The 21,245-nt window shown below is 36.7% G+C and overlaps 1 protein-coding gene across 5 annotated transcripts in view; it reads left to right on the forward strand.

Annotated features, from left to right (window-relative positions):
• PSEN1 (presenilin 1) overlaps nt 1-21,245 on the forward strand; it is a 79,423-nt gene that overhangs the window by 5,701 nt on the left and 52,477 nt on the right. For 3 of the 5 annotated variants that reach the window (XM_025444152.3, XM_025444153.3, XM_025444154.3), the window contains exons 2-3: nt 4,780-4,861; nt 4,953-5,092. In XM_025444152.3, coding sequence (XP_025299937.1) covers nt 5,006-5,092 — 87 coding nt within the window. In that variant the 5' untranslated portion in view covers nt 4,780-4,861; nt 4,953-5,005. The remainder of the gene's footprint in view (nt 1-4,779; nt 4,862-4,952; nt 5,093-21,245) is intronic. The other 2 variants (XM_025444155.3, XM_049113692.1) reach the window with 1 other exon arrangement.

Raw genomic sequence — 21,245 nt, forward strand, 5'->3', positions numbered from 1 at the left:
TCATTAAAGCACCAGCTCTTTGTGCTGGAGAAGATCATGATAAAAAGTCTCATAAAACTTGTTTGTTTTTGTGGAATACAAGTTTTGTTTACATTTATCTCTGACAGTGGAAAAAAAAATAGTATCTGTAATTAAGTAACCATGTTGTAAGATTTTGAGGTTTAGGGATGGTGTGTCCATTTCTGTTGATGCTTCCTTAAATGGGATTTTTAATAAACTTATTTTGGAATTCCTTTTTTTTTTTAAAGATTTATTTATTTATTTATTCATAGACACATGAGGGAGAGAGGCAGAGACACAGGGAGAGGGAGAAGCAGGCTCCATGCAGGGAGCCCGATGTGGGACTCGATCCTGGGTCTCCAGGATCACACCCCAGGATGTGCCACCAGGGCTGCCCCTTATTTTGGAATTCTAAGCTTTGTTCCTTGATACTTCCTGAAGTGCTGATGGGTAGGTTTTTCTATTAGATAGATTTACCTTCATCAATCTAAGCTTTGAAATTATTTGTGTTTTCCTGTTTTTTGTTTTTTTTAAGATTTTATTTATTTATCCGAGAGAGAGAGAGAGAGAGAGAGACCGAGAAGCAGGCTCCATGCAGGGACCCTGACATGGGACTCCATCCCGAGTCTCCAGGGTCACGCCCTGGGCTGAAGGCAGCGCTAAACTTCTGAGCCACCTGGGCTGCCCTTTTCCTGGGTTTTTTAAGTTTCTTTGTGTATAATAGCAATTGTAGTCATCCATCAGAGAAGGATTTCTGTTTCCTTTTATCTGATTGAGCAAGTGTCTTGAGAAAAAAGAAATGGATGGCAGTGAATTAGAGTGTTATGCTCTGTCAATCTCAGAAAATCTTTAGCAGGTGGCCAAAGAGAGAAAACCACAAAATCTGCTTCCAGCCTTACTCCCTGTGCAATCCAGGTCACAAGATCCTCACTTCCCAACAGCTATCTTTTTTTGTTCTCAGGGTAAGAATGCTAAGAATGTTATAAAATCAACTAGTGTCCTTTGCCATGCTGCCTGGACAGGGAGACTTCTGGCCTCCTTCATGCAGTCATCAATTGTTTTCAGCTGTTACTGGACCAGAATCAAATCAGGCTTTGCCTGTGCCTTTCTTTGTACCAACAATGTTTGTTTGTTCACCAGGCCTGACTAAAGACTTAGCCCCTGTTGCTTGCTTCTGCTTCCTACTGAGCTCCATGTAAAGAGCAGCTCTGCCAGGGAGGGTCACCCTGGAGCATTATGGTCTTCAAAGCATCAGTGGAAGCATAAGTTTTCTCTAATTGAACTGGAAAAGACCTGGCCTGGGCAACAGATTCTGGAATTGGTCTGGTGTTATTTGCCTCATAATCAAGCAGTACCAAATTCTTTCACTTTTGTGACCCTTAGTTTTCACATGTAAATACAGGTTGTGCCTTTGAAAATACTATTGGGATATTCTAAAGTGACTACTGCATTATTGGTGTTTCTCATAAGATTGAGAAAGCTCCAGTATGATAACCAGTTTGTGTGGTTTCTTGTAGTAGCTGAACAGATTCTATAAGCATAAGGCTTAATAATGGAGACTACTTACATTAAAATGACCAGATTCAAAGATAAAATGACTAGATTCTCATTACAACTTATTTTTTTTAATAAGTACTAGGATTATATATTGAGAATGCTTTTGACACGTCAGTTTTTATTTTAGTTAGATCGATCATTAAAGTTTAAGATCACATGTACTGCTTTTTCAAAGATTGTATTTACTTCTAAGCAGCAGTTTTAGTAGTGATAAGAATCAGGTCTCTCTGTCTATATACTTTTTCCCCCTAGCTCAGTATATAACTCATTGTAAATGTCCAAAGAGCAGGGATGGAGTTTTACACAGAGGCAACATAGTGCATACTATGTGAGCCTTTACTTTGCTCCATTGCTTACTGGATGTGACCTTCGGCAAGTTAGTAAACTCCTGTGTGCTTCATTGTTTTCATATGTAGGGTGGGTGAAGTGAAAATAATTAGGTAAATCCTTTCAGTGACTGTCTCTGAGTTTTGATATAGACATCCAATAAACTCCTATTGAATAAATGGACAATCACTTTTCTTCTCTTATTTTATCTGTAAATGTAATATATTTATTTCTTTTATTTATTTTTGCCTGCAGGGCCCTTTGCTGCTCTTTGCCTGTTTCATTTGGCTAACGCTGTCTTGTTATTTTGTTTCTGAAGGAATCATATAAGAATATCAATGACTTTTTTTTTTTAAGATTTTATTTATTCATGAGAGACACACAAAGAGAGACAGACAGACATAGGCAGAGGGAGAAGCTGGCTTCATGCAGGGAGCCCGATATGGGACTCGATCCTGGGACTCCAGGATCACAATCTGAGCAAAGTCAGATACCTAACTGCTGAGCCATCCAGGCGTCCCTATTAATGACATTTCTGACGATTTTTTTGTAATAGAGGTGTCCTTCAACTGATATGATATAATCTTTAGGGCAGCCAGTATAAGTAGCCAAATGCAGCTTTTTCTATTTGCCATCCTATGGCATTTCTGGTTTAGCTGAGGTAGTAAGTACTGTACTAAATGTTTTTCTGGAAAAGAAGGGAATATGTGCTCTGTTTGCTGATTATTAATGCTACATTAATGTTAAAATTTCAATTAGATAATCAGCTTTTAAAAATCTTAGAAGCATAGGTCAGAACATTTGTGCTGAATACTTACTGTACTTAGAAGTTGTATCTCTTCTATTGGCATTCCACCTTTCTTTTGGGTAAGTTAACATACATGCTTTCCAGTCTTAATTTTATTCATTTTAAAAGTCAGGACTAATGGTGTGAATAACCATAAATATAGGTTTACTTCCACAAAAATCTCTGAAGTTTTTAATTGAAGTATGTAGCAGTGTCCACAGATCATAGGGGTATAACTCAGTGCGTTTTCACAGACTGAAAATTCCGGTGTAACTAGCACCCAGACCAAGAAACAAAACATTACCAATACCTCCAGAAGTTCCCCCACGTACCCCCTTCAAGCAAATGATCCTCATAAAAGTGTTGTCTCTATTTGTATTTTTAATTCACTTTATTTTTATTTATTTATTTTTAATTCACTTTATTTTTATTTTTATTTTTTTTAAATTTTTTTTTTAATTTTTATTTATTTATGATAGTCACAGAGAGAGAGAGAGAGAGGCAGAGACACAGGCAGAGGGAGAAGCAGGCTCCATGCACTGGGAGCCTGACGTGGGATTCGATCCCGGGTCTCCAGGATCGCGCCCTGGGCCAAAGGCAGGCGCTAAACCACTGCGCCACCCAGGGATCCCCTAATTCACTTTATTTTTAAAACAAACTTACTTATGTCTTAGTAATAATTTGCAATCCCTTGATCCCATGTCAGCTAACCATGGGCTGAAGCTGGAAGGGAGGAGAAAGGTTGGCATAGTATATAAAAGTATGTAGGGCAGAAGGGAAGCATGTCTTGATTAAAAATTTGTCATGGTTTGAATGGTCTAGATATAGGTAATTAGGGGTTAATTTGAATTCAATACTAGAGGAAAAAATTACTTTCCTTTTTTTTTTTTAAATTTGCTTTCTGTGTTTTTGTTGAAAAATCACTAAATATAAAAAGTAGAGTATTTAGAGGGTCAAGGATCCTGAAGTTGAAAGTGAAAATGAAACAGAACTTTGACAAAATACTTTCATGTGAGTGTGTACGTGGTATTGTTTTAGTCACTATGTATGAATGAGAATACTGCTTAAATATACGAACAGATTTCTTTCCTTCTGTATTTCTGAGGACTTTCTATGAAAAGGGAAATTGAATGGAACTAGAAGATAACTGTGCTAAGTGAAATAAGTCAGTCACAGAAAGACAAATACTATGATTTCACTTACGTGGAATTTAAGAAACAAACAGATGAACATAGGGGAAGGGAAGGAAAGATTAAAAAAAAGATGAAAATTAAGGGGGAGGCAAACCATGGGGAGGCAACTCTAGGAAACAAACCGGGAGTTGCTGGAGGGGAGGTGGGGGGAGGGGGTTACTGAGTGATGGGCATTAAGGAGGGCACTTGATGTAATGAGCACTGGGTATTATATGCAGCTGATGAATCACTAAATTCTAAAACTAATTTCAAAAAACAAAGCTGAAATCTAAAAGAATTGGCTGATGGAAATTAAAGCAGACAGGCAAATGGGAATGTGCACTCCCCCACCCCCCAAACTGAGTGAACTGTAGGAGACCAAATGATGTGTGTAAATAAGGCTGTGCCGGGATGCAAAGGAGAGACCTAAGGCTGGGATTTAGGAATCTGGGATTTTTGTCCCAGCCTGCCCAATTGTGTGATTTTAAGCAAGTCCGTGAACTTAGGTCCCCTTCTGCTTTTGTGAAATAGGTTATGTTACCTGTTTACCTTGGCTTGGGGCATGATGGCAGGGTAAAATGAGATAATAGAATTTTGTGAAATTAAAGGCACTAAACAATTTTATGGAGATGGAATGGTTGGGTTGGATTAGTCAGCATAGAAAAAGGAATGTTGATGAGAACATTCTTTAATACTTAGCTCTCTTGGCTCTAAATCTAAAATCATTAGATATTTTTTGTGATTGAAAATATTTGGTTTCTCAAGTAGATCTCCTCATTACCAAAGAGATATCTTGAGCTGACAAAAGTTTGTCATTTGTAGTTGATGGTAGTTTAATACATTTCTGGTTTACAAATTACAATTATAAAAATATTCTAAGTATTTGAATGGTGTGAATAGATTTACTCTGGGTGACCTGGTAAAATCCTATTTCAGACCTAATCTGGGAGCCTGCAAGTGACAGCTGCCTGCGAGGTCCTTAGAAAGCTTGGCCTGGAGGAGAACACATGAAAGAAAGGTTTGTTTTTGCTGAATATAATTTATGAAAGTGTTTAAAATAAGAGTATAATTGTAATGCACAAAGGATTGTTTTCTTTTTCCCCTTTCAGAACCCCAAGAGGCTTTGTTTTCTGTGAAAAAGTATTTCTATACGGTTGCTCCAATGACAGAGTTACCTGCACCCCTGTCCTACTTCCAGAATGCACAGATGTCCGAAGACAACCACTTGAGCAATACTGTACGTAGCCAGGTACAGTGTCAGCCTCTAAAACTGCCCTTGCCAAATTCTGGATTCAGTGATCATCTTCCCTCATCTTCAGTGGAGACTGAGGGGACTGAGCAGGCTTTCTTTACTTTTCCAACTTTACCTATTTGCTGAACTTCAACTGATGCCAAAGCATTGTTCCACTTAGTGCTGGGGACACAAGACTGCGTGAGACATGGGTGTTGATACAGTTCCTCCCTGCCTCAGATATCACCTCCTCCATTTAAGCCTTCTCCAGCTTCCCCAGCTATTATTTTACCTATCTTGCTCTTACTTGTCCATGGGCTGAGTACATTTTATTTACTTTTATTTTTTCACTATCCTTCATGGTTCCTGACAGTGCCCGGTAAATGCTCATTGACGGAATGAACGCACAGTGATGAGTGCAAGGCTAAGAATAGAAGTCCTAAGAGAATTCAAGGGAGAGAATCAAGAAAGGGGTGTAACCAACCAGTGGCCTGAGACACAGACCTCAAATCTACCCTTGACTCTGTTAGCTAATCCTTACAGATTGAATGTAGACTCCACAGGTGGCCTGTGAGATAGTTGGCTGGGAAATGGGTAGGATTTTTAGAGGTGGAGCCAGAATTGTGGGGAACACAAGGCCAACTGTAAGCTACGCAGCCTGCTAGGGACTGTAAGGGATCCGACAGGTTGGATGGGGTGGGGTCAAACTTTCCTTTATTAGAACCAGAGGGCAGAACCACTAGTAGAAGGAAGTAGGTTCTTGGTCAATTAAAAAAAAAAAAAAGAATTGTCTCACAATTTACTATGCATCTGAAAGGGTGTGGACTGCCTTATGGTATAGTGTTATCTTGTCCCTAACAGCTGTCAGTCACAAAGGCTGGAAGACTACCAACCAAATCTGCAGAGGGTTAGTCTATGGAATGAGCAGTGAACTAGAGCACCAACTAGATGGCCTGGAAGGTCCCTTCACACTAATATTTAAAATTCCAATTAAGGGTCAGAATGTGAGGAGGAAAGCTTCACAAAGTAGGCTTTGATGGATGGGTGAGATTAGAGCAAACTGGGATGTCATCACTGATAGAAGAAATAACACTAGTGAAGGAAGAATTTCCTAGAATATAAATAGGGAGGCTGTATCCAGAGATATGTCATCAGAAGCAGATCACATCGTACTGCCAGACCATTTTTAATCAAGTGAAATCAAGTTAAAATGATTATCAGGGGAAGCCCTGAAAGGAAACACAAGATGAAAAGGGTAGTATGTAACCTGAGGGGTGTTTGAGGGAAGGCAGAGATGAGGAGCTGTTGCCTGGGTACTTGGTGGATAATGGGTGTTACAAAGACTGATTTTTGTGGCAGCAGACTTGTAACAACAGCTTGATTTGCTCTGTTTTTGCTATTTCCTGGGAATAGCTTTTTGAAAAGTTAGGATGAGGCCAGATTATGAAGTTCTTTGGTAGTTTGGATACTACAGACTTTGTAATCATTTTTAAACTGTTACTTAGAGGGAAAGTGGGGGTAGCCTTGACTTAGTCTCTGGGTACCCCTTCCTTAACTAGAGCAGCTCCTATTAATCTTTTTACATATTGATCTTCTGTGGATCCATTTGAACAAAAGATTCCACAACTAACAAATTTTGAAAACAACAACAACAACAAAAAAAACACAGGTGTATGTCACCTATCTGTCCCAAACCTCCCAAAGGTCTCTCATCTCAGAATAAAATCTGGTCTGAGGTCTTATTTTAACCTTATCCTCCTGTGCCATCTCTATCTCTGTCTTCTTCCCTCACTGATTTCTCTGTTTTGTCTCTGGGTCCTGGATTATTCTCCCACTCTTCTCATGGCTCCCTTCACTTGATTTATTTAGGTCACCTCATCAGCGAGGCCTTGCCTTCCTCAATCCCCCTTTCCTTCCCTGCCAGCCCTTATACTCTGACTCTGCTTTACTTTTACATTAGCACTTATCAGTATTTCTGGCATGCTACTGACTTGATGTGTTTACCTGCCTCCTTCTACTGTGGAAACCTGTTTTCCTCAGTTTCAAGAACACTGCTTGGCACATAGTGAGTTCTCCATTGTTGATGCAGAATTGCTTATATGCCTCACACTCAGGTTTGGTGGGGCTTTCATGGTATTTTTTTTGGTTTGCTCCCCCCCACCCCTTTATACCTTAGTGACTGATAAATTGAAATAAAGGGTGCTACAGAGGAAGTACAATTGACACAGGATTTTTATTGATAACTGAATGTACTCATGTAGTTTTAGTAAGTCTTAGTGCTAATGTTCTCTGTGGTACCTTCCAGATCTTATAGGGCATCACTGCCTAGAAAATCAGGCCTGATTTATTTAATTTTAACCTAGCCATTGATAATGTGATATCGAATAAGATTATCTTTTATTTATCTTCTCAAAAGTGTCTTCTACAACTTAAAAGATCTTCTATATACATTCTCATACTTCCCAGTTACCATGGGATAGGTATTATTTCTGTTTTATTTTAAGATTTACTTATTTAATTGGGGGAGGTGGAGAGAGAGCAGGGGGCAGGGCGGAGGGAGGAGGAGAGAATCCTCCAGCCAGCTCTCTGCTGAATGTGGAGCCCTGAGGCAGGGCTTTATCTCAGGACCCTGAAATCATGACCTTAGCTGAAATCAAGAGTCAGACACTTAACCAACTAGCCACCCAGGCAGGTGCCCTTGTTCCCTTTTAATAGTTTAAATGCTTGTCCAGGATCACATAGAAAATTAAATGACAGACCTGGAACATAAAATGTGCTTTCTAATTTCAAACTTCCTCTAATGTTCTTTCTGTTGTTCCAATGTCTCTTACCCAGGAGAAATGTTACTTAATACTGAAAGGAGATATTGTATGAAAAAATTTGGGGGAAAGAAAATACTAAGTCTGTATATTCATTTTGCACCAGTGTACTTTAAAAAAAAAAATACAAAGAAAAAGGAAAAGAATCTCATTGTTAAGTTTTTTAGCTATAAAGAAGCCATTGTGTATATGCTTTGGTTGGTTATGAAAAAATGAGGGTAAGTCCAAATTTAAATTGAATGTAGATGACTGTTTTCATGGATTAATTGAAAGCAGCTCTTTTATTTCTCCTCTTGGATACTGGGTTTGTTAAATACAAGCACATGAAGACAAGCCTCTGCAGGCATAAAAACTCCTTATCAGGCTTATTTCTTCTTTATTTGCTCAGTGGCTAGTTGAGAAGTCAAGGAAATTGAGAGATGTGGAAAGTTTCTTTCCACACTGTTCAAGAAAGGAAACTAAGATATTGAATGTTGTCAGTGTGTTGGACTCTGAAAGGTACTGTCACAAATGTTATGTTTTGGGAACATTCATCATAAGAGAGCAGATTTTCCTTCGGTCTTCCCCTCCTTTGAATTTCTCTAATAAGGTGCTTATCTATGAATATATACTCTAGAGTATACAACAGGCTGTTTACATTAAATATTACAAAAATAAATGAACATTCATTTAAAAATATATTTGAAACTGGAAAGAGTAACTTTCCTACAGAATTTAACCAGTATCAATATAAAGAAGTGGACTTTCTATTCCTTTCCTCTACTCAATATCTTCCTCAAAGTCAGGAGTATCCCATTATGCGGCAATCATTTGAGTTTGGGAAAAACAAATGAGGCTAACCGGAATTGAAAACTGTTCAAGAATACGGATGATTCGCATTTAGGGGTTGTGGCTGAGTGACACATAAATAGGTCCTTCAAAAGAAAGAACTAACTTTGATCTAGTTGTAATTTGAAATAGCTATGTGTTAGTTGGTTTCAATCATTTAATTCTTAGTACCTCATTTTTCCCATCTGTACAATTAAAATGATTTACTAGATAAATTCAGCAGTTTTGTTGTGACCAGGAGTTAGTGTTGCTAGCTGTCCTGGTATGCCTGAGACTGAGAGGTCCCTAGAACACAAGACTTTCAGTTTAAAACTAGGACAGTCCTGAGAAAATAGGATCAAGTTGATTACCCTATCAGAAGTATAATGAAATTGAAATTATTTTGGATCTGATTAAACCAGTCTAAATCAATTAGATGACTTTGTTGTGTAACTTCAAGTATTATTGCAATGATACATTGTTTATGTTCAAATAGAAGATAACATTTAAAACATTTTTTCTTTCCAGAAGTGAAATGTTGCCCATGACTTCATTCTTCTTCCATCCTTAGCAGATACATGATGGGCTGCCTTAGCCCAGAGATGTTTTCCTTTTGTAGGCTACTATAGGTAATCTCATTCACAATACAGGGAATTTAAGTTTGATGAGATTAGTCAGAGAGCTGAAAAATAGTGTTTTTGTTTTTTTTTTTTTTAACCCAAATATTTATTTCTCAAAAAAAAAATTTTGGTGAAATAATTTAAGGCATATATAGGAAGTATGTAATAAGCACCGACGTACCTACCACACAACATCTTATTTGCTGTGTATGCTTTGTTGTGTTTGAGGAGTATTTTCACTAAGCTTTTTCTGTTTCTGTTACATATTGAACTGACAGGAAGCAAAATCCTAACAAAACAAGATTTTGCAATTAATTTGGACAGATGGCCTAGTTATATAACAAAAAGAAATTACAGATAAAATTGAAGCACCTCTCCCACATTCTTCTTTTTTTCCCAGAATAGTAGTATAGTATATGAACATAAATAATATTTAATATATCATTCTGCATGTTTTGAAAGTGTATGTGAAGTATATGTGTTTGTATGTGAAAGTTGCAGAAGAAAATCCCCACATTTTTTAAATGTATGAGTATGTGTTGTAGAAGAGACATGATTTTAGAATTTATGTATATAAATGCATATAGCTCTATTTTTTCATTTTCTATTTTGTAAATATATAAAAATCTATCTTTGGTTATAAATATTTAGTAGTTTCCAGTTTTTCATAGTAACCAACAGTATTGCAGTAACATTCTGATTCATTAATCCTTCTGCCCGTGTGTGCGTTTCTCAATGATAATTGCTGCGGTTGGGTATATGGATCTATGGATCTCTTTTTTTTTTTTTAAAGATTTTATTTATTTATTCATGAGAGAGACACACACACAGAGAGAGGCAGAGACGCAGGCAGAGGGAGATGCAGGCTCCATCCATGCAGGGAGCCTGACGTGGGACTCGATCCCGGGTCTCCAGGATCACACCCTGGGCCAAAGGCAGGGGCTAAACCGCTGAGCCACCCAGAGATCCCCTGGATCTATGGATCTTAAACTATATTAGAGATTACCAGTATGCTTTCCAAAGTGGTTATATATCAAGAGCATACAGCAATTTTCCTTTTTTTTTTTTTTTTAACATCCCGACCAATTATTGGTATTGTCTTAGTGTGTGTTAGTTGGGTGAGTTTGAAACGACCCCTCATGTTGTTTTAATTGTATTTCCCTAAATTCTAATAAGGTGGAACCTTTTTCCTTATGCTTTTTTTTTTTAAGATTTTATTTATTTAAAAATTTTTTTAAAAAGATTTTATTATTCATGAGAGAGACGGGGAACAGGGGGCGGGAGGCAGAGACATAAGCAGAGGGAGAAGCAGGCTCCATGCAGGGAGCCCCATGTGGGACTTGATCCCAGGACCACGGGATCACATCCTGAGCCAAAGGCAGTTGCTCAAACGCTGAGCCAACCAGGCAGCCCTTGGTTGTCTTTTATTGATTTTGTTGGAATGTATATTTTGATGCTAATCTCATGTTGGCTATGTGCTTTTCAGATATTTTTTCCAGGACTGTAGCTTCAGTTTGTTTATGGTGCATAGTTGAAATGCTTTAAGTTGGCGAATTATTCTTTCCTTTTAAAAGTGAAATTTATTTGTATTTTTTCAATTAGAAATAGATTAAGAAAAATACGTAGTATTATATATACGAGCAGCCCTGAATATGAAAAAGCTTTTCCACCTCTTATATAGGAAGACTGAACTAAACTAATATGCATGACACTGCAGTATAGTCCAACTAATATTTAGCTGTTCCATTCATTGTTTTACATCTGTATCAGAAAAATAAAACAAGGGCAGCCCGGGTGGCTCAGCGGTTTAGCGCTGCGTTCAGCCCAGGGCCTGATCCTGGAGACCTGGGATCGAGTCCTACGTCGGGCTTCGTGCATGGAGCCTGCTTCTCCCTCTGCCTGTGTCTCTGCCTCTCTCTGTTTCTGTCATGAATAATAAATATAAATAAATAAAATCTTTAAAAAAAAAAAGAAAAAGCAAACAAGGAGAATAACGGTGATGGCGATTTTTCCCTTTTATTTTTTCCAGATGTTCTTTAGTATAGTTATCTCTTAATTAAAAAAAACAACTTTATTTTTAAATTTTTGTTATTTTTTAAGGATTTATTTATTTATTTTAGAGAGAGTGAATGGGTGGAGGGGCAGAGGAGTCTTTTTTCCCCAGATTTATTTATTTATTTTACAGAGAAACAGCATGGTGCGTGGAGGGGTGGAGGGAGAGAATATCAAGCAGACTCTCCACTAAATGTGGAGCCCAATGTGGGGGACTGATCCCACGACCCTGAGATCACGACCAGAGCCAAAACCAAGACTCAGGTGGTTAACCAACTGTGCCACCCAAGCACTCCTTAAAAGAAAACTTTTTTTTTTTAAGATTTTATTTATTTATTCATGAGAGACAGAGAGAGAGAGAGAGAGGCACAGACACAGGCAGAGGGAGAAGCAGGCTCGGTGCAGGGAGCCTGGTGTGGGACTCGATCCCAGGTCTCCAGGATCACACCCTGGGCTGAAGGTGGTGCTAAACCTGCTGAACTACCCAGGCTGCCCAAGAAAACTATTTTTAAAAGAAATTTTTTTAATGTGAAGAAAGGTTGCAAAAGGACAATAGGCTTTTTGGGGGAATGTCAGTGGAAAGGGGCGAAGCATTCAAGGTTCTCCATGATGAGTGACTAAGAGTAGTAGGAGAATTAGAGCAACTTATGTGAAAGAAACCAAACAAGCATGATAGCTTGGGGTCTTTGAAAGGGCCTATATTGATCATGGGAGTTTATATTATATCCTTGAGGTATGTTTGTCTGACTCCACTTTAAATAACTGACATATTTAAAGTGCAGTTTAGAAAATTTTACTCAACAAGAAGTTTTTGGACTTTAAGCTTTAATTATCTACAAAATTTTTAAGCTTTAATTATCTACAAAATTAACGCATATAAAGCATCTTAATTCCTACTGATAACAGATAAGAGGAGTTGCATCATTCTTACCTTTTCACTTCAGAAATGTTTACTTCATGCTTGTTGACCTCATCTAGGTTGTAAAATCCCTAAAGGCAGAACTTTATTCATGTTTCTGAGCTGCCTTTGGAGTTTATGGATCACTCAGTATCTTTAAACCATTTCCATACAAGTCATACAAGCAGAACAAAGGGGCTTGGGGCAGGGGGTTAAAAGAAAGAATATTTTTAAGTTTTGTGTCTGCAAATAAAAATCTGAAGTGAATCTTACTCATTGCTTAAGGACTTCAGCTTTTGTGTGAGAGGGTTCTCTGGGCTTCATGTTCTCTGGACACACTTCTCCGTCACCTTTTTTTTTTTTTTTTTTTTTTTAAATTTTATTTATTTATTTTTTTATCCGTCATCTTTTATCACGATTCTTGCTGCCGTGTACTACTATCACACTGTGGGCAGAGCTCCAGTTTTTATGTAGAACAGCTGTCAAACATTAGTTCAGTATGTCACAAGAACTAGGTGGAGAATTCATTTTATTTTTCCCCTCAAGAAAGTGTGCCTGCTTCCTTAGAGATGGCATTCAGTCAGAAATTTTACTTCTTTCCATTAGTTTACCCTCACCACCTCTAACTAGAAGCTAGCTTGGACTTCATGTTGTTTTTGCTGTTGGTTGGCTATGTCTATAGGGACTGGAGACTAGATGGTAATGACTCAACTATTTCTGACAAAAGCCAAAGTTTACAAATTGTGAAATAATTGAAGTTCGTGATTTCCTAAATGTATTATATAGGTTGGATTTTAAGTGGCTCTAACAAGAACATTATTTGGGTCTTTTTCTGTAGTTTGTGATCTGTCATAATCTTTAGGTTTACTGTACCTATTAAAAAGAGTTTGTAAGGTTTTATTTTTCTGGTGCAAAATTTTGATGGGTACAGCTCTTTTCCCTTGACTTGTTTTTATTTGCCAGAAGTCAGCCTCCATTTCAGCTGACATGATAATAATATACTAAAACTAGAGGAAATTGAAAATATAAACTTCAGAATAGTGAAAATTTATATTTTGATTTTGTGGAGACTTACACCTTTTATGTAGATTAGCTGAGACCTTTTCTAAGACACAAAAAAGTAGATTTTTTAAACAGTAAGACTTAAGATTTGTTTATATTGTTAATTAACTTTTTAAAAATGTGTATTAGAGCAGTGATTTTTCAAACCTCGTGTACGTTGGAATCCCCTTAAAGAGCTGTCAATAAAAATTCTCTGGCTCCCCAAACCCAAAGTTACTGATTCTGTTAGTCTGAGGTGGGGCCACAGAATTTGCATTTCTGACCCATTCTCAGATCTTATCAATACTTTTGGTCTAGGTTTTGGGAACCAGTATATTTGAGTAAAGAAATAAAGTGAAAGTGACATTAGAGAAAAATGATCAGATTTATAAGTTGACTATTCAATATTTTTATTCATATTAGTTTATTCTGACCCAAATTTCCTAGACCATAAAGAAATTGTCAGCAGCAGCCTTTTTGACTTATAATAGGAAAAAAATCAGCCATTTTTATAACTAAAAAAGCTTTAAAGTAGTAATCCATTGAGAGATCAATAATGATTCTCTATATAAAGCAATTGCTGAAGAAAACTTGTGTTAAGTCCATTACCTTCAACTGCTAAATTTATAGCATTAAAGTATGTTTGGTCTTGGGGTGTGTGGGTGGCTCATTCAGTTAAGCCTCCAACTCTTTCCAAGAGTCTCCAAGACTCTTCAGGTCTTGATCTCAGAGTTGTGAGTTCAAACCTCACATTGGGGGGAAAAAAAAGCCCCAGTTTAAAAAAAAAAAAAAATATATATATATGTTTAATCATTATAAATGAAGGTTATCTGCATTGTTTTTTTTTTAATTTAAAACATTAAATGCAAATAACTTTATTAAGTTGTTAGCAAACCATAGACTGGCAGAACTAACTTTATTAAATGATGATGGGTCACTTTTTTTAAGTGTGAGAAATTCTATAAAATTAAACAGTGGACAGATCTATAAGCTATTTAGTGTTTAAGTACTTGGGACCTTGAGAAAATAAATGAAAGGAGTGATCTAAATTTAAACTGAATCGGGCCCACTAAGCCTTTGAGAGTGTTATTATAGTATTTATAGTAATGAATCTGATTTCCTAGGTATGTCAAAGTGAAGTAAGGAGAAAGAAAACTTAGTCTCCGTGACTTCCAGAGGAAAATGCTTGGTTCTGCATGAGAGTGGTCAGAAATCCTGGGCACAGATCTTAAGAATTTGTTAAAAACAAACCAGCAAAAAACACCCTAAGTTCAAGCATAACACAACAACCCCATAAATATTAAATGTTTCCTTTAAAAGTTGTATCAGCTCTTCAGGGAAATGACAGCCTTCCTTTCTGTTAGAGTAATAGTTAAAGCTCTAACTTCAGGGAATCCTGAAGCTTGGCCAATCATGAAGCTTGGCCAGGTGCTGGATGGAATTCTGTGTGTTGTTGGAAACATGTTGCCTATGATTAATAAATATTTTCAAGTGTTCCACATAAGTTGCCAGTTCTTCAGTTAAGCTTCTCTTCTAGTTTTTCGTATAGTACAGGCTCAGGAGCTTCACATTTCTAAATGTAGAAATCCAAACAGTATCTAATAGGATAGTCTTATAGGATTGTTGCTTTTTATTATAAATAAATATTCATTTTAAGTAAATAAATAATATGCAGACAGTAAGCATATCAGCATACTGAAATGTAACTTTTTAGACATGGTGACAGTTATTACATGGAAGTGTAAACATGAAGTAGTAATATTAGATTAAGAAAGCAGGACATGATATTTGTGACCATTCATTGTAACTGTGTAATTATGTATGTTGAAAAATCATTAGGTTTTGGGGTATAGTAAGAAGTTATTTTCCTCAAAATCATTACATTCATATTCAGTAATATAAAACTATAAACTTAAGTGTGGCAATAAACTACCATGAATAAAGTAAAAAAATAAACTGGCACAGGCTTTATAATGCATACTGACAGGTATATCTTAAGATACAAAGAATTCTTACAAAGTCAAAAGGAACATAAACAACCCAGTAACAGCATTGCCAAAAGATATGAGCAATATATAAGGAAGAGGAAGAAGAAATATAAATGTCAATAAATATATGAAAAGACTAGTTGATCAGCCTTCCTAGTAATAAGAAACAGAAATGAAAAGGTTTTGTTTTTACCTACCAGTGAGCAAGGAATAAAACCCATTGCAAGTGGCTCAGTCAGTAGAACCTATGACTCTGGATCTCTGGGTTGTAAGTTTAAGCCCCACATTGGGTATAGCGATTATTTCTAAAAAATTAAATAAAATCTTAAGAAAAAAAGCATTGCTACCAAAATTCGGGGGAAATAGGCATTGACATGTGCTGCTCATGGGAGTTTAATTTCTTTTTATTTGGAGGCAAGTTGTCAAGTCTGCAGATACACAGGCCTTTTGGAAATAATTTGGCAATTAAATCTAAAAATGCATATACCTTTGACTTAGGATTTCCACTTTTAGAATTTTATCCTATAAAAATATTACCACAAGAATGCCAAAAAATGTAGACCGACATATTTGATGAAATATTATGGGTAACAATGAGAATTTTGAGATCATTTCAATCTTAGGTTACTTATGGTTTATCTAGTCAGTACTATAAGGTAATGGTTAATAGGATTTGACAAACTCTGAATTAGAATTGCTGCTCTAGACCTTCTTAGCTCTGTGATTTTTGGCAAATTATCTAGCCTTGAAGCTTTAGTTTCTTTATCTGTTAAATGAAGTTTATAATATTAATGAACTCAAAGTTTATTACTCACCTGAAGTGCTTAGCATAGTGTCTAGCACATACAAGGGTCAATAAATCTTAGCAGTTATTATCATCAGTGTCATTACTGTGCTGCTATTATAGTAGTTAAGATTGAGGTTTAATATACTGGCATAAAAAGGTATTATCTGAAGTATTATTAAGCATAATCAAATTATAGAACATGGCTTTAAAAAAATCTAGAAGTATGGGTGCTTGGCTGCTTCACTCAGTAGAGCATGTGCCTCTTGATCTCTGTTGTGAGTTTAAGTCCCACATTGGGTGTAGAGCTTACTTAAAAAAAACAAAATTAAATCTGAAAATACTTAAGATTGCTCACCATGTTCCTTTTGTGGGGCAAGGATTAGGGAGGACACCACGTTAGAAACAAAAGTTTGTGACACTTCTTAAAACTTCTAAAAAATGTTTATTTTGTTTATAATCTTTTTTTTTTTTTTTAGATTATGGTGGTGGTTCTTTTCTTTTTAATTTTTATTTATTTATGATAGTCACACAGAGAGAGAGAGAGAGAGAGAGAGAGAGAGAGGCAGAGACATAGGCAGAGGGAGAAGCAGGCTCCATGTACCAGGAGCCCGATGTGGGATTTGATCCCGGGTCTCCAGGATCGTGCCCTGGGCCAAGGGCAGGCGCTAAACCACTGCGCCACCCAGGGATCCCTATTATGTTTATAATCTTTCAATTATAAAAATAAGACTTAAAAAAGGCAAGCAGAAAACAAGATTTAAAAACAACAACAAGTACTACACTGTATTTAAAACATCTCCACAATTTTTGCTGCTTGAGAAGTATTCTCCTTTGCTTGAGGTCCACATGCTTTTGGTGGCTGGACTTGTATTTGCATCATGTTTTAAAGTAAGGAGAAGGGGGCAGCCCTGGTGGCTTAGCGATTTAGCGCCGCCTTCAGCCCAGGATCGAGTCCCACGTCTGGCTCCCTGCGTGGAGACTGCTTCTCCCTCTGCCTGTGTGTGTGTCTCTAATAAATAAAATCTAAAAAAAAATTTTTTTTAAGGAGAAGGGAGAAAGAATTAAAACGAAGCCTCTGACTTAGTGGTGTAGGAGTCCTGGGGAATCTGGCTTCGTAGGAACTGACTTCCCACATACTTAACCACTTCCCATAGGACTCCACCCTCCCTGACACTTACAACATTTATATAGTGAGTAATCCTTCCTTCTGCCACTGAAATGAAATCATTTATAATGGCTACAGCACTTGTTTTTCTAAACCTTAAAAATAGCTTTTAAAGGCAAAAACTATGGAGGCAGTAAAAAGATCAGTGGTTGCCCAAAGTTGTAATAGGGAAGGGAGAAATAAATAGGCAGAATTCAGAGGAATTTTAGGACAGTGGAACTATTCCAAATGGTACTATGATGGATACATGTTATTATACATTTTTCAAAACCCATGGAATGTGTAACATCAAGAGTGAACCCTAACATAAACTATGGACTTTGGGTGATAATGGCATGTAAATATAGACTCGTTGATTGTAGAAGTGTACCAGTCTGGTGTAGGATGGTGATAGCAGTGGGGGTGGGGGTAGTGGCAGCTGTGTGGGGGCAAGGGTATAAGTGAACTCTCCTTGTGCTCAGTTTTGCTGTGAACCTAAAACGTCTCCAAAAAGTAGTCTTTTTTTTTAACTTATTTATTTATTATTTATGAGAGACATATATATATAGAGAGAGGCAGAGACACAGGAGGAGGGAGAAGCAGGCTCCATGCCGGGAACCCGACGTGGGACTCGATCCCGGGACCCCAGGATCACGCCCTGGGCCAAAGGCAGGCGCTAAACCGCTGAACCACCCAGGGATCCCCATCTTTTTTTTTTTTTTTTTTTTTTTTTTTAAGCCAGTAATGACCCATCAAGCTACATACACAGAAGCCCCTTATATTCTTAATCTTTAGAGGTATATGCTAAAATATTTAGGAAGGAAATGATATGTCCGAATTTGCCTCAGAATAATACTAGAGGGGGCAAGGTGTATGGGAAAGTAAGTGGAATAAGATTAGCCCCGAGCTGGTAGTAATTGAAGCTATGAGTAAAGTGCACATGGGACTTCCATTTTATGCTTCTGACGGTATTTGTCTTAACTTTCTCCATAATAAAAAAAAGTTTTTTAAAAAAATTAGCTTTAAAAATAATGCTAAGTCATCATACTAATATTTAGCTGCCAGGATTTTCCATTTTGGAAATCTCTTGGTAGTTCTAGTGTCAGCTAATAGTTTCAGAGCACCTATACACCCCTTTTGAGCAAAGATACTTTTTTTTTAATTGAAGTATAATTGGCATTCAGTAAACCACCCATACTTAAAGTATACAATTTGATACATTTTGATATTTGTATATATACCCTTAAAACCACCACAGCAGTCAAGATAATGAGCTTAATCACTCCCCAAGCTTCCTCACATTTCTTTGCAGTTTGTCTCTTTTGCCTCTCTGCAGCTACTGCTCATCCCTAGGCAACTACTGATAAAGTTTTTATCACCATCGTCTAGTTTTCATTTCCTAGACTTTTGCACAATTGAAATCATATAGTGTATACTCTTTGTCTGGCTTCTTTCATTTATTCGAATTATTTTGAGATTTCACCAGTGGCATAGCATGTATCAATAGTTTATTCTTTTTTACTGCTGAGTTGTATTCCATTATATGGATATACTACAGTTTTTTATCCATTTACTTGTTCATGGGTACTCGTGTTGTTTCCAGTTTGAAGTTGTTACCAGTAAGGCTGTTATGGACATTCATGAATACATATGCTTTCGTTTATTTTGAGCAAATACCTAAGAGTAGAATATGATCCAATTGAATAGAGGTATATTTAACTTTTTAAGATACTGCCAAAACATTTTCCAAATTTGTTGTAGATTTCTGTACCTGCATTGTATGAGTTCTAGTTCTTTTTTTTTTTTTTTTTTTTAAGAGTTCTAGTTCTTATGCTTCTTGATACACTTGGTGCAGTCTTTTTACTTTTCTAGCCATTTGAGAGGGTATGTAGTAATATCTCTTTGTGGTTTTAATTTACCTTTTTTTGAATAATGATGTTAAGTATCTTTTCATGTGCTTACTGATATCTTTGGTGAATTGTCTGTTCCAAACTCTTTCCCAATTTTTAAATTGAGTACTTTGTTTTCTTAGTGAATTTTGAGAGTTCTTTATATATTGTGGATAAGTCCTCTACAATATATATGCTTTACAAATATTTTCTCCGAGTTTATGTCTTGTCTTTTTATTTTCTTAACAGTATTTTTTTGAGAAGTGGGAATAGGTCAGTTTAGATATTGATGGAAGTCTCTATCAATTTTTTCTTTTGTGGCTCTTTTTTTGGGTGTCATCTGATTGGATCATATGTTAATTGTTATTAATCTTTTGTCTATAATAGCCACACCATTTTACATTCCCACCAGTAGTGCACAAGGGTTTCAGTTTCTTTGCATCCTCACTAATCCTTTTTATTTTTTTTTTAATTTTTAAAAATATTTTATTTATTTATTTGTGAGAGACATAGAAAGGCAGAGACATAGGCAGAGAGAGAAGCAGTCTTCCCCCACAGGGAGCCCAGTGCAGGACTTGATCCCAGGACCCTGGGATCACTAACTGAGCCAAAGGCAGACAATCAACTGAGCCACCCAGGTGACCCACTTTTATTTTTTTGATAGTAGCCATCCTAATGGGTATAAGATGGTATCTTATTGTCATTTTGATTTTTATTCTCTAATGATTAGTGATCTTGAACATCTTTTCATATGCTTATTGGTCTTTTGTATATGTCCTTTGGAGAAATATCTATTTAAGTCCTTTGCCCATTTTAAAATCAGATTATTTGTTTTTTGTTATTGAGCTGTAAGAGTTCTTTATGTATTCTGGATATTTACCCCTTATCAGATACATGATTTGCAGATATTTTCTCCTACTGTGTGATTTCCTTTTTACTCTGTTGATTGTTTTTTTGATACAAAGAGGTTTTAAAGTTTGATATAGTCTTGTCTATCTGCTTTTGTTCTTTAATTTCTCTTAGCACATATTTTGTCATTTTCAGTGTACAAGTATATTTGGGGCTCTCTAGGATCATGCTTATATTAAGTGAATAGTTAGAAGGACTCACAAAACTCAGAAAAGCTGTTATGTTCACTGGTTATAGTTTATTACAGAGAAAGAATACAAATTAAAATTAGCAGTTAAACGCATTGTAGGGCAGAGTCCAAGAGATACCAGGCAAGAGCTTCCAGTTTTTTTCTGCTAGTGGAGTTGTAGAACTGTGCTCAATTCTCCCAGGAACAGTATGTGACATCATAAACAGAGTATTGCTGACCAGGACACTTATTTAAGCTTTGGTGTCCAGGAGTTTTATTAGGGGCTGATCCTGTAGACATGACTGACCATAGTTCTCTGGCCCCTCCCAAAGTCAAGCAGATACTTTGTGGCCCAAGACCTTCATAGATCACATTGTTAGCAGTGTGGCCCAGAGCCTCATGTAAATAAAAACATTCTTCAAGGGCTTAGAGGTTATCTCTAGGAACCAGCCAAATCTTTCTTTGGAATGTGCAGGGTTTGGACACCTCTGACCTGATGAATTGATCCCTTACTCTACAATAGGCCTTTCACATCTTTTCATCCTTTTGGTCTCAGTTCAAATGTCACTTCCTCAGAAAGATACTCTCTGGCTACGCTATCTAAAAGTAGTCCCATCCCAAGTTTTTTTGTTTGTTTGTTTGTTTTTTTTTAAATCACATCACCCTGTTTTAGTATTATCCCACATCTTATTTATTATCTCTCTCCTCCTGCTTGAGATCAGTTCATGACAGCAGAGACCTTATCTGTCTTTTCAACTGCTGTATCCCTGGCATTCACTTTTTAAAAAATTAATAAGTATAATTAAACCTAGAAACTAAAAGCACTATAAGCCAGATATGGTTCTAAGTACCATAAGCCAATGGTAAATGGTATGAATACTTAGTTCATAGAAAAAAAAGCATTCATCCTTTTCAATAATAAAAGAAGTTACACCATGTTCGCATATTTAACCTATCAGATTGGTAAAAATCCAAGCATTTCATAGTTTACTCTGTTGGTAGAGCCTTTTGAAATAGGAATCTCCTCTACTGCTGAGTCTTTAAAATG

Source organism: Canis lupus, chromosome 8, assembly GCF_003254725.2.
Source record: "Canis lupus dingo isolate Sandy chromosome 8, ASM325472v2, whole genome shotgun sequence".
NCBI lineage: Eukaryota > Metazoa > Chordata > Mammalia > Carnivora > Canidae > Canis > Canis lupus.